The following is a 16201-nucleotide window of genomic DNA, read 5'->3' as shown; positions in this document are numbered from 1 at the left end:
CTCATCTCATCACATCCATAATTCTAAAGTAAGTAAATCACAATATACTAAGGTCATCTAATGCACATGTTGTGATCGTTCTCTATTTTTCACGATAAGGTAAAAGTGCACGTTAAACTTAAAGTTGTAACGTTTGCTCTTAATTTGTTACTGTCACGAACTGCAAACTATGTTCCTTCACAAACATTTACAGTAAAAACCATGCTAAATACGCAAAAAGAGAATTCAAATTTCCTCAAATTTATAAGTGACAGAAGTTTAAAAGGGCCACCATTTTCTGTGTTAACTTCAGGAGAGTCAATTTTACAATTCGCACAATACAAAACCGAACAGCTGTTATTATTTTCTTGATTTCATATTAGCCCGCACAAGATACAGACCAGAAAATAATTATCAAATTTTAAGAAGCCGCGTGCGGCCTGAATTCATTTTTGGTCGTCGATCCAACATGCCTTAGAGAGTTTGTTCTGACTTCGATCGTTAGATTCACATTAAGATATTCGCTGTGGTATTTGGTGTATTTTCCCAATCTAGTCCAATTATTTTGAATATGGAATTTTTTGTACACTATTCAATCCGCATTAAGAGTCACCAAATGCATCGACAACACGCTTGTCATGCATTTTAGCTACTATAGACTATAGTCTATAGAAGCTATTAGGATGGGTATCCGTCCGTCGTCAGTCTGTCTGTATGTATGTCTGTATGTATGTCTGTATGTATGTATGTCTGTCTGTCTGTCTGTCTGTATGTATGTATGTATGTATGTATGTATGTATGTATGTATGTATGTATGTATGTATGTATGTATGTATGTATGTATGTATGTATGTATGTATGTTTGTGAGGCGTCCGTCCACCCAAATATCTTGCGAACCGCAGTACTTACTGATTTGCTATTTGTTGTGTAGATGAAAAATATGATTATGAGAAACTACTTTTTTAATTTTTTGATATTGTTGAAAATATGCAAATTAGCACCAAAAAAGGCGCTTTTGGTAAAAAATCTTCTTCTCCATAACCGCTGGTCAGGCAGCTTTGTTATATGGTATACACGTCCCCAGGGATAACTCAACTTGGATTTGTTCAAATTGTGATGAAATATGCAAATCTGTATTTTTAAGGAATTTTTTGTCATTTTTGGTCGAAACTTTATTTCACCAAAACCGCTCATCTGACAGCTTTGATATTTGGTATATAGCTATCTACAGATGAACTAAATATGATATAATGAATATATGATGAAATCTGCAATTTTGTATTTTTGGTGCAATTTTTGCCATTTTTGGTCAAAAAGTGTGTTTCTCAAAAACAACTTGTCTAATGTCTTTGATATTTGGTATACAGGTATCTACAGATGAACTAAATATGATATATTGAAATTTGATGAAATCTTCAATTTTTATAGTTTTGGGTCAATTTTTGCCATTTTTGGTCAAAATATTTGTTTCACAAAAGTTACTCATCTGATAGCTTTGATATTTGGTATACAGGTTCCTAGGCTTTATCTTAATGTAATATATTGAAATTATGATGAAATCTTCAATTTTGTATTTTTGCAGCTAATTTTGCCATTTTTGGTCAGGCTATCCTATCCACCTTCTTCATCAATACATGTGTCACAAAAAGTTATTCTCTATATAACACAGCAGAGCTCTGTCGACTGTTGGGTTGCTCGTTTTTTCAAAACCGCTGGTCAGACAGCTTTAATATTTGGTTTACAGGTCGCTAGGATGACCTTAGTGAGATAATTTCATACAGTCAGGAAATACTTAATTTTGTATCCATGTCTATGGTAGCTTCAGGGACTTTGGCCCTATGTTTTCTTTCTCGACTGTAATTGGTATCTTACTTTCATGTTTGTCACACTGTCCAGAAATGGTTTTGTCGTATTTATTTCCGCGTCTCATGTCTATATTGTTGATTTCTCTTATTCTTGTTTTTTCGTCTGTCACCAGATTCGAAGAAAACATCAAACTGGCGAAGCTCGGCAAACTGGAAGGGCGACCTCGCTCGATGGACCTGGAAACACAGATGAAACGAAAAGATTACCTCTACGGGATCGGCACCATGCCCATGGACGACGAAGTGTTTGAACGACAGCGAAACGCCAGCGGAAGTACTAGTACCGCTCCCGTACAGGACAACGAGATTGACTTCAAGCCGACGCGAACGCGGGTCGATTCTGGGACTAGCACTATACGATCAAGTAAAGGTTCTGATGTTAGGAGAATCTCTGATGAATATGTAAAAATAATCAACGTCAAGCCAACAGATGACGCCAACGGGGAGGCTCACGGTTACGAAAACAAGGCCTTCCATTTCGTGGACGATGACCAGAGCGCAGACAGCGCAATAGAAGACATTCAGTCAGTTTGAGTTTTTCGCCTAAGCTGTATAGAACTTTTTCATTTCTTCCTTTTTTGTTGTGTGAATTTATCAAACCCTGTAGATGGTACCGTAGCCGTCTTCAGAAATTTCGTCATCATCTGGTCACATTTATCATCGGGCGGGCCGAAAGTTTTTTATAATCACCTGTTGGTTACGTAGGCCCATTGTGCGCATGTCGGGGTAATAATGCTGTAAATAGAGTACAATAGCAAAGTGGTCATTACGTACAGAGAGCATTGCACATACATACAGACAGGCATACAGACAGACAGATAGACAGACAGACAGGCAGGTGGACATACATACATACATGCATGCATGCATGCATGCATACATACATACATACATACATACATACATACATACATACATACATACATACATACATATATACATACATACATACATGCATGCATGCATGCATACATACATACATACATACATACATACATACATACATACATACATACATACATACATACATACATACATACATGCATGCATGCATGCATGCATGCATGCATGCATGCATGCATGCATGCATGCATGCATACATACATACATACATACACACACACACATACATACATACATACATACATACATATATACATACATACATACATACACACATACACACATACATACATACATACATACATACATACATGCATGCATACATACATACATACATACATACATACATACATACATACATACATACATACATACATACATACGTAAGTTCATTTTAGGACAGTGAAAAGACTGACAAGAGACGAATGCACAAGCTACTTGTATGGCAGTATTATTAGATACGTAACAATGATTAGTAAACGATTCTAAGTCATATCAATAATTTATTTTTCTGAGCCGTATTTGTATATCATGTCAACGTTTGTGTATATGTTTGTAACTTGTCCTCTCCAGGCGCTGCTTTTGAAAGCGTTTACATCTAACATCAGATAGAAATACTTGACCGCGATACGTAGATTGAATGGGAATCAATGTAACTATGCTGACTGGTCTCTGGTTTTGTTTTTCGTTTCCCTCGCCTTAAAAACATTTAAACACGTTTCGCTGACTAAAATGTGTTGCATATGATGTACACTAACTTTAACACGGACAGCGTTTTTCACTTTGGTTTAAAATATTAACGACTAGTCAACAAGACTCTAAATTTGCCTGTCACGTTGCGGATGTGCTTGACATTAGGGACCTAAAGTTCGATCGAGGGGGGGGGGGGGGCGGAGGGTAGGAGTAAACGTCCAAGCAGTAAAGTTGAATTTACGAGAAGTGAACTCGCTTTTTTTCGACATTTCAAATTAATTTCAACCCGGACCAGATGCCGGAGTTAAAGTTTCAAATTTGCCCACGTCAATGACATGGCTTAGCACAGAACGAATGCAAAGCATGTGTGTACGTTTGAACTTGGGTGGTGTCTTTAGCTTAGCAATGAAACAACACAACATGTACTGCCTGAGATTGTTGAAACGCATTTAAGTCGTGAGTGTGACGAATAAAGTCGATTATGAAAGCGAGTGTGTTATAAATCCAATAATGTTTTTTTAAATGGTCAATTTTTAACTATTTTGTTTAATTCAAATACAAGAGTCGCTGTTCTTACTAAGATAACAAATTTCCATGTAATATTTGAATTGTTCGAGACAAACGAACGTAAGGTATAATACATCCATATGCATACACAGGACATCCTATCGTCTCTTAATAAAATATACAATTTTAGGAGCAGACTCCGTTCATTTTAAAGTTTACATCTCCAAAGTTTAAGATTTTGGGAATTTATGTTTCTGTAATATTTACCAAGGTGCGTTTTGAAAGATTTTTCAATGCAACGAAATGTTCCTACACGTTAACTGTTGTAGATCCGTGCATTTTGGTCTTCCTGGCTCGACTTCTTAATTCTGGAGGATTAGAGGGGATCTGGCTAATTCTTCATGCCCTGGTATTCACTAATATTTTATTTCGCTAATCGGACTCTTCGTCTCTTTTTAAGCCGTGTGTTCTACAACCCACAGAAGAGTTTTTTGCCTACGAGTGATTTTGTCGTGAAAGCGTCATTTACAATATTTTGAAGTAGTTTGCATTAATTTAATTATGGCCAAATATTTCCGATACGAAAAAAAGCCAGACCTATGCACAGTCGAGTCGTCGAGTAGGGTCAAGCAGGAAAATTACTCCAATGCACGATATTTGTAGAAAAAATAAACAACATATTTATGAAACCAAGACAGCCGTAACCCTTTGATGAGCTGGCGTCAAACCAAGTGATATTTTGAAATTGTTGGGATGAAGGTATTGGAATATAAGTGAATACAGATGTACCTATCTGCTATAGCAAATTGCTAGACTAGTTTCTTTTTGTAATAAAAAGTTGAGTGTAAACCTCCGGGCGTCTCGTGTATCCATTTTGTCGACAATTTACAGGACCAAAACTTCGGTCCTTTCTTTAGCTACATGACTATAACTGTTGATTGCATTTAACCGTTTGATATTGTATAATTCAGTATCAAAATTTGAATGTTGAAATTAAGAAATCTCACTGACGACCAATCAAACACCAAAGTGAATTACAACTTGGCGGACACCGTTACGTCACAGCAGTCATTTTAATAACTTTAGGGGTAACGTATCAGTTTATATTTTCTTGGCATGTATATATTGTCCAAAGTCATGTGAAGCTGTGCACTAGAAACCAAAATATCATGATTAATTTACACGGCGCGGCGCGCATATCTATAAGTGATTGTAACGTAGCAACAGTCCGCCTAGAGGTCTTAGCATAGATCACAGCCTCGTTTTGGTAGAAAAATACCATATACAGCAAAAATCGTAACGTATTATGATAATTAGTAACTTCCCGGACTGTGTAGATACATTCTCATTTGCAAAATTATGCCATGTACGATAACTTTTATAGTTTGAAGTGAAATCATAGGCAACCATACAGACCATGAAATTAGCAGTTTCTGATGCCTGGTTTCAATTTCCATGAACACATGGGTGCTGTAATTTTCCCATCAAAATGTTAGTGCAATATTTTACCAATTTTTATGAATTTTTCTGTAATTTTTTTGATAAATTTGGATCAAATGGACATCACATTTCATCAGCTACAGTTTTTTATCAAAATTTTGGCAAAAATCTGAAAAAAATTGACTGGGGTATATTTTTTATAAGTGATAAAAATGACTTTGGCGCTCAGATGGTTAACGGTAAAGGGTTTATTTTCCCTGATTTTGCTTGACTTTGTGAAATAGAAAGTCGGGACTATTTACATGTGCTCTATGCATTTGTTACCTTAGCACAGTTGTGTTTCCGAGCTACGAGAAAAAAATCGTCAGAATTTTTCTCGGAAAAATAACATTTGGACACTTTGGTTTCTCAATATTTCTTTCATGTAAAAGATGAAGCACATATCGGAGCAAGCATAAATATATGATCATTTTATTTTGATACTAAAGTCATTAAAACAATTTGAAAAGATGCTGTTGTTTCCAAGGGTCAAAATCTTTGTCGCCTCTTCTTTGTTAACTTAGTTGTCATTGCTATAATTTACTGAACTGTATAGCTGTTATCATATAAAAGAGAAAAATGTTGAGTTTCTGTTTTATGAATCCGTATAATATCTGTTTGTCATATACGTTTAAGTTACTGCAGAATGTCACTAGTTCTCACTTTTTAAATCCCTCTCTATACAACGTGATTCGTCCAGGGATGACCGTACAGGTCCAATATTAGCCTATGAAGAGCCCCGTCGTTCCCATTACTCACACAGATAGGTGGCGCTGTGACTGGCCTCAGACTCTTAATGAAAGCAGAAGTTAATATGTAACTTTATTGCCTCTGTATGTGAATTTTTGGCGTGTACACAAGCAGTCACTGGGGAAGGATTAAGACTGATTTTCACGGCAAATTTCTCTATAATGGCACCGTGTAGGTGTCGCGTGGTAGCCGTTGCGATTATATGTGGTGAGTAGAATTATATGATTTATCTTATGCATGACCATATGATTTTAGGTAGTGTGATATGCAATTATAATCTGACCTGTTGGCTGACTTGATTATTTATTTGTAACATTATTCATTGCGTGTCTTGGATGCGTAATTACCTTAAGCCATCTCGCTTTTACTGTCATTGCTCAAGCTGAGAACTAGATTCTAGCGAGTCGGAGACTTTTCGGTTCGTTCGTGTCATGGCCAGACGGGCTGGGCATCTGAAGGACGAATGGTTTTATGGCTCGTATGTAAACAGTGTGTCGTACAGTATTTTCAGATATAGCTACGAGCTAACCTTTGACCTTAAGAAGCCTCTTGAACTCCCACTGAACCTGCCAATGCAGGGAAGGCGTGTGTAAATCAACACTGATGTAATCAACAATGTTTGCAGTTGTCAAGGAGACAGTTTTATTAAGAAAGGAGGATATGCAAACACAAGTAATCGTAGATTTCCAAACAAACCACTTCTATTGGCTTGATGTCTTCAAGTTGTAACCACAACTCAGTGAAACCTTCTTTTTTCAGGAAGCCCTTCCACATTTGTAAGCCACTGCCCACGTTTTCCGCAATCAACAACTACTGTCAGTTATTATGTAAAAAAAACTGAACGATTTACATCAGGTGATTAACACTAGCGGTTCTGAAGCATTTTCAGGTGCGGCGTTTTCTCTGACCTGTTTTCGTTGCTATGACTACATTGATGATGAAGATTGTCGGACAAATTATTCATCCTGGCATCAAGAGCCATGTCCGTCCGACACAGGTAGCTGTTCTGTGAGTATAGACTCCTATAATACCAGTATATATTCACTGTTACATCTTTTCAATAATATTTGATAGTTATATGATTACGAATCAAAGGTATTTCGGTATTTCTCCTTAGGAATCTGTAACAAAAGCCTGCAACTGAAGAAAAGACATAAATTGTTTCGGTAAATCAATTGGTGAGCAAATGTGTGTGTTTGTTTGTCTGTCTGTCTGTTTGTGTCTGTCTGTGTCTGTGTCTGTCTGCGTGTATAACTTGGTGTATAACTGCAAAAGTTGTTTTTACAAATCACTTGGTAAATAAACAACAAGGACAAGCCACATGGTGCTTATTACAGACACAGACAAAGATGCAGACATGTGTGCATGTTTGTGTGTCTGTCGGCCTGCCTCTCTGTCTGGACGGTCTGTCTGTATATGTCTGTGTGCGATACTATGTTCTCACATTCCTGGCCGCTGGGAGTGCGGGATCGACAGTGTGGGAAAAATCGATCCCACACTCTCAGAAACCGTCCCACACTCTGCAGTAAATATTACACAAGCTCTGATTGGATGATAAACAGTCTGTTTTGTTCCACGCGCAAAATGTTATCCAATGACACGACGAGTAACACACGGACCAGAACTACAAAGTAAGCAGGTCAAAGTACAGTGGTAGACGACAGAGTTGTCACGATTTTTGATAATATTGTACGTGTCCAATATGAATTTAACGCATTTTGTGGTCATGTGAGAAAAAGAATCTCACACACCAAGGACCTGGGATCAGATTTCTCACACTCGTTGGGGGATATTTTGTCTCACAGGTCCTTGGGGGTGTGAGATTCTATGTTCCCTTCTATACTCGGTATACTTTCGGTATTTCTCCTTTGCTGCAAACAAAACCATTTGAATGGGGACACTGTGACGTAATGGTAATCGTTACTTTGTTACTCCAGATTGTTATACGGACTCACAATGGAAGCATATTAACGTTCAGCCGAGGATGCCATCCCACCGAACAATGTGAAGATGGCTGCTTCATGGACTATAACCGTGGTAAGCTATGAAGAAATGCCTTGGGTTGGACAGAGACTGTGCAGTGCGTCGATTCGGGGTTGGTCAGTAACATCGGAAATAATATGAGGTGCCATTTGTTTCATACGTATTGCTTACAATTGGTTTTTTGATTCTGTTGCAGCACCCACTTTGTAGATATTCTCTCATTTTTAGCGCAAAATAAACAAGTAAAATTAGGGGAACAATCGGAGTGTAAATTATTTGCATAGATCTGATGCTATTTATTTAATACAATAGATATGAAAGTAAGGGCAAATAGTTGGTAAATGGTGCGCCGACAAATTGTAATCTTCACGACGCAGTCACACTAAAAATAAAAGTGGTCTGGTTAAAAATTATTTCTGATAGAGCTGTCACATTTGCTTAACTTTTATGGAAGAGTAGTCTCTTTAAGGTAGTACGCAACTCGAAGTAAAAGACTTAAACTTTGGCTCAAACTTTCCTTATTAAGGAATCTCTCAACCATTTTACTTTCAAAATCAAGAATAAAAATCTGGGGTCACCGTGCAAATTTTGGCACTAGAGAAACAAATAACTCAAGATTTACCGATATTTGAAATTCAAAATGGCCGCCATCCCTGTGTTAACTCTATGGAGAAAAATAAAATTTTCGAATTTCGAAAAACTAAGCCAGTGAAAAGTTTTCTTACTCCAAGAGCTTTAAAACGAACCCCTACATGTGGTATATCGGAAAAGAATTGAAAAAGTTTGGGAGTCCGAATATCTGTCCCCGAGGCGCGTTCTACCTTAAGGTAATAATGGCTGCAGTGTGTCAATTATTGATTTAATATATTTTTTTCTCACCAGATATAAGACTGTGCATGAGCTGTTGTCACTGGGATCTGTGTAACATGGGAATTGCCGGTGGGACTGAAAAACTGATTGTCGCAATGTTGTCGCTATCTGTGCCGCTTCTAGCGTCGCTGTCTTTGTATACAGAGCCTTTACGTTTTATAGACGGATTCTAGCCTACGTTTGGCGACTTTGCATGGTTGAGGAGAACAAAATTTATATATATACGTTTATATATTTATTAGCTTATTTTGAAGAACAAATTTTGCCTTTTTGTGCAGTCGTTACCTTTTCAACGCTTTTAACATTGTATATTGTAATAAACTTAAATGGTTTTTAATATTTTATATTGTCATAATAAACTTAAATCGCTACTTTTCCGATATACATGTCGAATAGATAAATTAAGATATTGACGATGGGAATATAATGATGGGGTATGCATGCAACATAGTCTCTCAGTGTAGCTATCGGAGAGATTTCGACAGAGACTGATTCTTCCACCGAATGTTGGAGTTTCTTCCTTAATCAGAACCTCGTCGGGATTGTTACATAATAATTAATCATTTTAGATCAAGATGTGCCTCAGTGTCGACACGCCATACTCAGGCTATGATGAAATTCTTGATACGCTGTGATGGCAATTCCCGATACTTAATTTTCCGTAAACAGCACAAACTTGAAACACACCGGCGGGAAGGCGCGGGGCAGCGATGATCTGAATGCTGCACATGGCTCGATCTCAGCACTCAGCCTCGTACCAGCATAAACTACCAAAACTTTGCCAGTGTGCAGTTTGTTGGGGTTCATTTTGAGGCTTGAAGAGTAAATGCAATTTACAGTATCTTGTTTGTGGGAAAATCTAAAATTTGATTTTTTGGCCGTTCTGAATTTCAAATATCGGTAAATTTAAGGCTAATTTTCTTGTCGTACCAAAATTGCTAGGTGACTCGTAATTTTTAGTCTTCCTTGATTATGAAAGAGAATGGTTGAAAGTTTCCCTTTACAAAGTTAACTTTCATTTGTCATTTTCGAGGTACGTACTTCCTTAAACATACATGGGCGTCAAGTGAATGTATATTATATTGTTTTCCTGATACGTGCACTGAAGTTATGGGAAAGCAAATTTATCGTACGTCGGGGAAAAAACTTGAACGTGTTGTTGGATTAAATATTGTCTGATAAATACGGACGTTCGACATTGGATAGTTGAGTCCCTATATTTGTAAGGATCACATTTCCAAGAATTATATTTCTTATATAATATAATAATAATTGGTTTAATTACCCGAATTGAAAAGTCAGTTACATGACACATGAACTCGAGAGGGAGAAAATAACAAAGTAGAGGGTAAATGGGGAGTCGGGAAATAGCTTACAGCTAGTCTAGCCCAAACCCCGTCATGGTAGCTTGTCTGAATAAAACAGAGTTAGCAAAGAGGGCTCATGATAACAATAACAAATAGTTCTTTAAGTAAATAAAAGAAAAGTGCTGAAATAATTACAATATCGTAGAAGATCACTAAATTACTACGTGGCAAAAGTGAAACCTGTTACTGATTGATCAAATATTGTCTAAAAGTTTGTTTGAAGTTATGTAGAGAGTTTGTGGACTTTATATGCAAAGGTATGTCATTCCAAACTCTTGCTCCAGAAAAAGAAACAGCAAACTGGCCTGAATTTGTCATTGCATGGTATGGACGTAGGTTTTGAAGTTGACAATTTCTAGTATTATAGTCATGACAACTGACACTGAAGTAATGTGATTTTAGACGCGTTAAGCTAATTCCTTTTATTGTACACTTGAAAGGATATGAACTGAGGTTTATTCGCGATCAAAATGTGATCAAGCATATTTCACATATGACTGTTCCATCTAATGGACAGAGAATGGCCGGTATTACTTTTTTTGGGGGGGGGGGGGGAATCAAAACTTCTTTATTCGGGCGAATCGGGCGTCTTTTCGTCTGAAACAAAATACAATTACGTGAATAACCTGCAACAAATATTTCCTTTCTTACGAATTTACGGTTGAACAAAAATTTTAATTATAGCATCTGCAGCATGCTTTTTACTTTTTTTGGATACATTCTCAAGATTTAAGGATCTCGACCCGGTCCTGTAGGTAAGTTTAGATGCCACTCGCATCAGAGCATGGTCCGGTCCGTATGGCTAGGTTAGGTCAGGGTTCTGTAGTCTCCGTGCCCGAATAAAACACCCATGGCTAGCGAAGTTGCCGTCTATCTTAAAATATGTACATTCCTTTAGATTATCCGATGATCAGATCTGATGCAGACCAGATGAAAATTGCTTGCGTGTGAAGAGGAATAAAGCTATATAACGACACCGTGGTGCAGTGATCATGCATGTTTGCCTCACCAGGAATCTACAAGCGAGTTAAATCAGAATATTGTAACAGAACCGCTATTATAAAACTTCTTGATAAAAAAATCATGAAGTGTCGGGGTGGTGATGCAATCCATATATCTTAAGTTTTCGCTTCTGATAATGTGAATTCAGCAAAAGTTTTCTTGTTTTATAGAAATTTCACATCGTGGCTCTTAACTCACAATTGCCAGCAGATATCGGTAGTTGCTGGAGGAGTGTAATTGCACTGTCCAAGTAAAAAAGACAGACCCTGGTATTATGAATAAGCGTTTTAAAAGTGTGACAATATCTCTCTTTCGTAACTTTCATTCTTCGCGGTCGAAACGGATAAAGGCTGTATTGAATGCTCGTCCTTACCAAGGGATTAGCGTATTGTCATTCAAATGTTTTGAGTTTGTTGGTCCGACAGTGTCGATGGAACATCAATATGGCGCTACCGGGAAAAAGCCGTTCTTGGAGCAAACAGGAGGTTAGTATCTCGATTGAATCGTGTGTGACAGTTGGTTTCAGGTGACATTGGCGAAGATTTAAACGACTGTACTTCAAGAGGGTAATCCTTCGTATACATGATTGTGACGGGGAACTGATAACACCGTCCGAGATACGACTCTCTGACCACGCATGAAGTTTCCGCCAGAAGTTATGAATATTTCACTTCTACTTCAGGGTGTATACCAAAATCAGTTAATGCTGAACTGTCATGCGCTATCAATGTAGTTACGAAACAACGTGTATCGACTATAAGCCAGATATTTTCCCCTAGGATCTCTTGTTTGCTTGCCGAGTATGTTTGTCACATACAAATATATATACATACAAGAGGACGACTTCCTGATGTCACGTACAAAGGCTTTGGGTTGAGAGGATTTTATCTAACCCCGCGACAGTCAAGCGATGTTTAAGTGCATCACTTTTTTGTGAGTGTTAACGAGAAAAATTAAGCTGCAGTAGCATAATTGTACGTGCATCGCAATCAATGCACTCCAAAGGTTATTACCTCCCCCCCCCCCCCCCGCCAGCACACACATGCCCAACCACCAAAAGTGGCGTTGAAACTTAAATTTTTTATTGCTGGCGCCAGTGTGTGAACATAACGTCGTAAATCTGTGTTGTTCCGAACACCAAAGAAATGGAAATTGAGTTCTTTTGGGACTATGAATACCTGGTGAATTTCTAAGTTGGAAGCTGTCAATATTGCGTACTGGGAGAATTCATACATATAGGATATTATTATAAGTGAGTCGCACATAGAGGCAGGAAGAATCTCGAGGACTTTGCGCAAACTTTTTACAAACAAAGAGAAGAGAGAAAATTTTAGATTTCAAGCAGGTAAATTTGCGGTTGGTTACTCCTCTAATCCCGACAGAATATGCAAAGTGAATCTTACTTTCTATCCTTGATTATAAATCACAAAGAATCTCTTGTGAGAGCAATAGTTCAAGGCTTTCATTTTCAAAGTGCCATGTGCTTCAAGTAAGATGTACCTCAAGTACGAATAAGAATCGCCTATCTCTCTGGCGGAGCTCTTGTCAAAATCAGTCAGAAAAGTCGGTCCATTCCTCCGTTGTTGCAGTGTAGCGATATCAACAGTAACCTGCTTTTGAAGTCTGGATGGTCAGTGTCAAAAACAGTGTCCCTGAAGGCAATCTGTGATTCACTTTTTAGTCTGTACCTTAAGGACAGGTATGTGAACTTTTGGGAGAATCTAAATAAACGGCACAGGGCCGTTTTGTAAAAAGACAAACGCGCTACTTTTTTGTGGTGCACATGTTACCATGGTGAAGCAAATTTCGGGCGAGATTTGTATAAGTAAAAGCGCACCAACTGCGCCGATACTGCTCAAACGCTCCGTAAAATTTATTTTTCTGTGATGTCCTTCAAATGGTCACTGGCTGCTTTGTTGCTTTGATGGGTCAATGGCCGCAGGGACAGTCGAGACATGAGACCAATTAGTACGAGATTAGGCCGTGCATTGTTGTTTATAAATACCAACAAACACGTTCACGGCTATTGTTAAGATCGAAGGCGTACTATTGACTGACGGGAGATTCGTCCATGAGTAGCGTACCGGCACAATAGCTTACAACAGAGTGCTGTCAATAAACCACATGGGGTGCAGGGACTGAGTGTACGTAATACAAGGTAAATTTTCAGTCAGGTTCCAACCCAAAACGTACATCATCATCGTTAGTAGGGCTCTTCAGGCAACTAAGATGATGAGGTGAATCTAGATATCGTGTACGAAATACATTGTTTGTAAACAAGAAACTCGCGCAGGCGCAGTTCCGACGACTGTTTCCTTTAATAAGAGAAAACAGCCCCGTCTGCCAAAAAAACAACAACAAATAAAACGAGAACTAAACTTGAATTCATCTTGTGAAAAATTTTCTTAGCTACCGTATCGTCCCATCGATCTTCTATTGTGTTAATCTTTCTTAGCTTTTCATGGCGTGGATCTTTCATTCTTAGAAAAATGACCCCTTTTGACAGCGTTTAATTGTAATACCACCGGCCTCTCTATGCAAAATTATTTAGTTTTTCATAGGATTGTATTATGAAGTTGAAGTTGAAAGTTTGAGTTGAAAGTTTGGATGCCCTAAATTTCTTAACTGAATACGCTCGCGTGCAGTGATAATGGTTCTATTAGCACATGACTAGAGAATACATGGGACATGAGAACACACTTCACGCATTCGAGCTTTCAAAACGTTGAAATGCGAAACTTATGCATATTTACATTGTACAATTGTTTCTGCTTTCCCTTTGCAGGTGAACTTCGACAACCAATATACGAAACCGAGGTCAAAGTTCAGCTTGATGAGACAGGACGCTCGACAGTGTTCCAAAATATCGAGAACTCGCACATCAAGGTACAGACGACCGAAGAAGCCATCAAATATTTGCGAAGAAAACGACTGGTCAGAATTGCTGCCATAGTGACGGCTTCCTTGCTGATTGTCGTTGTCATATTGGCAGTTGCTTTATCTCTTACAGGTACGGCACTGAAATGACACTTCTGCAAAGACTGTCGATAAATTTTCCTTGAATGACATTAACATACCAAATAAACAGCGCCACTGTACGGATCGTCTGCCTCTACTGTATGTCTTAAACTCGCAAGTTCAGTGCTTTAAATACTTTAATATGAAGACGATAAAGAATATAATGATAGCTTCAGAATAGAGTGCGTTCTTTGTAATATGTCAACATTTTTAAAAAGTAATTTGATCTCATGTACAACATTTCTTCCTTTCTCTTTCAGTGAATACAAACGAACGATACCTCATCTGAAACTGTCGGATGGGATATAATATTATTTCAGTATATCAATACTGAAATACTGATTCGTACAAGGGAAGCAAAACGACGTTTCCTCGTAATTTTTGAACCATTATCGAGATGTTTTTCGTTGTAGTACACGCATGCGCTGAAGAAACTACTTTTTGAGACACAATTTTGACAATTAAGAGACGGTTCAGATTAAAGTTATATCTCCCATGTGTATTCTCTTGCAGTTGGCAATCGGTTTAAGCCACCAATACCCGAAAAAATGGAGCAAGAAAAGGGTAAATTATATTAAATTAAATTAAATCTTTACGGTGTTTGCCTTTCCAGGCAAAATCAATAATTGGGCGCCATGAGTATCGAATTATCGAACCAATCCACCTACAAATGCATGAATGCATCGATGCATAATCTTATAATCCTTCTTCAAACTCAAAATATTGCACCAGCGGATACAAATTTCTGCCAAAAGTGTGAAAGGTTTCTATTTCCCTTTGGTCGCAGATCCCTTAATCATGAAAAGAATGTGTCTTATTTCTAGAAACTATAATAAGGGATGGCTTCACACTTCTTATATTGTGATACAGTGGTCTAACCAACAGACTGCTCTGTTTTATTTTGTGTGTTTCTTTTGCAGGACACAGCAAATTTCTTGTAAATTTCACTTTACTTGAAGTCAATGATGTACAGATCGAATACGTGCAGGAATACGCCGATACCAGTTCAGATGCATTCCAAAATATATCTATCGTAGTTGAACAAACGGTAAGTTTACCATCAAAGTACAATGCCTGCGGCGACAATCATGGTCGCAAGATTAGAAACATTTTAATTTTTATCGGCAGTGGCTGATATAGAAAGTACGACACCATGTCTGTGTTGTAATTGGTGATAGTTTAGTCATATAACCATACAACCACAATCAACATCATTTTTTATCATGCTGCTTTAATATCTTTAATATCTTCCAGATTGTGTAAAATCTTATTTACTTGGTATTGAGTAAATGAGCTTCCGTTAATCTGGTATATTAATACACACTCCACACTTTTAACTTATTTTTGCGTGTTCAAAAATGGCGTGTGACTGTGTACGCTTACTGTAATTTTCTTTGCAACGCAAAAATGTCTACAGATACAAGAACCCCAAAGAAATGTTTCCAAATTCCCAGGGCCATGTTACAGACAACACACTTAGCATTTATCTCAATCAATCAAACTAAAAAAGTCGGAACACCTGATGGAATATATGTGCTAAATGATTATTTCCTTAAATGTTGACACTTAAGGATTTGTCTGTTAGTCTGTCAGATAAGAAAGTAGTGAAGAGCTCAAGAAGTTGCTCACGAAGTCCAAACGAACGAAGTGTGAGATAGAGCAGCTTATGGGTGATTTTTTCAAGGTGCACGTGAATGCAATAGCTGTTTCCAGTGATGTTTCTCATGGAAATACATGACAACATACATCTGACAATATTCCTCTTTCTCTTTTCTTGTCATCCG

The 16201-nt window shown here is 37.8% G+C and overlaps 2 protein-coding genes and 1 long non-coding RNA gene across 7 annotated transcripts in view; all 3 read left to right on the top strand.

Moving 5' to 3' along the window:
- Positions 1–4797, top strand: part of LOC139115386 (uncharacterized) — a 45506-nt gene extending 40709 nt beyond the window's left edge. For both annotated transcript variants that reach the window (XM_070677462.1, XM_070677463.1), the window contains exon 7: positions 1959–4797. In XM_070677462.1, the coding sequence (XP_070533563.1) occupies positions 1959–2379 (421 nt within the window). In that variant the 3' untranslated portion in view covers positions 2380–4797. The remainder of the gene's footprint in view (positions 1–1958) is intronic.
- Positions 4798–6252: 1455 nt separating this feature from the next.
- Positions 6253–9600, top strand: LOC139115385 (uncharacterized). Its single transcript, XR_011548113.1, has 4 exons — positions 6253–6384; positions 7058–7185; positions 8115–8214; positions 9043–9600. It is a non-coding gene; the product is annotated as an uncharacterized lncRNA (long non-coding RNA).
- Positions 9601–11823: 2223 nt separating this feature from the next.
- The window catches only part of LOC139115384 (uncharacterized), an 83425-nt gene continuing 79047 nt past the window's right edge, over positions 11824–16201 (top strand). For all 4 annotated transcript variants that reach the window (XM_070677458.1, XM_070677460.1, XM_070677461.1 and 1 more), the window contains exons 1-3: positions 11824–11884; positions 14185–14409; positions 15338–15465. In XM_070677458.1, the coding sequence (XP_070533559.1) occupies positions 11830–11884; positions 14185–14409; positions 15338–15465 (408 nt within the window). In that variant the 5' untranslated portion in view covers positions 11824–11829. The remainder of the gene's footprint in view (positions 11885–14184; positions 14410–15337; positions 15466–16201) is intronic.

The sequence above is a fragment of the Ptychodera flava genome, chromosome 17 (assembly GCF_041260155.1).
Source record: "Ptychodera flava strain L36383 chromosome 17, AS_Pfla_20210202, whole genome shotgun sequence".
NCBI classification, from domain to species: domain Eukaryota; kingdom Metazoa; phylum Hemichordata; class Enteropneusta; family Ptychoderidae; genus Ptychodera; species Ptychodera flava.
The sequence above is the reverse complement of the archived record's forward strand: the minus strand, read 5'-3'. Positions and strand labels throughout refer to the sequence as shown.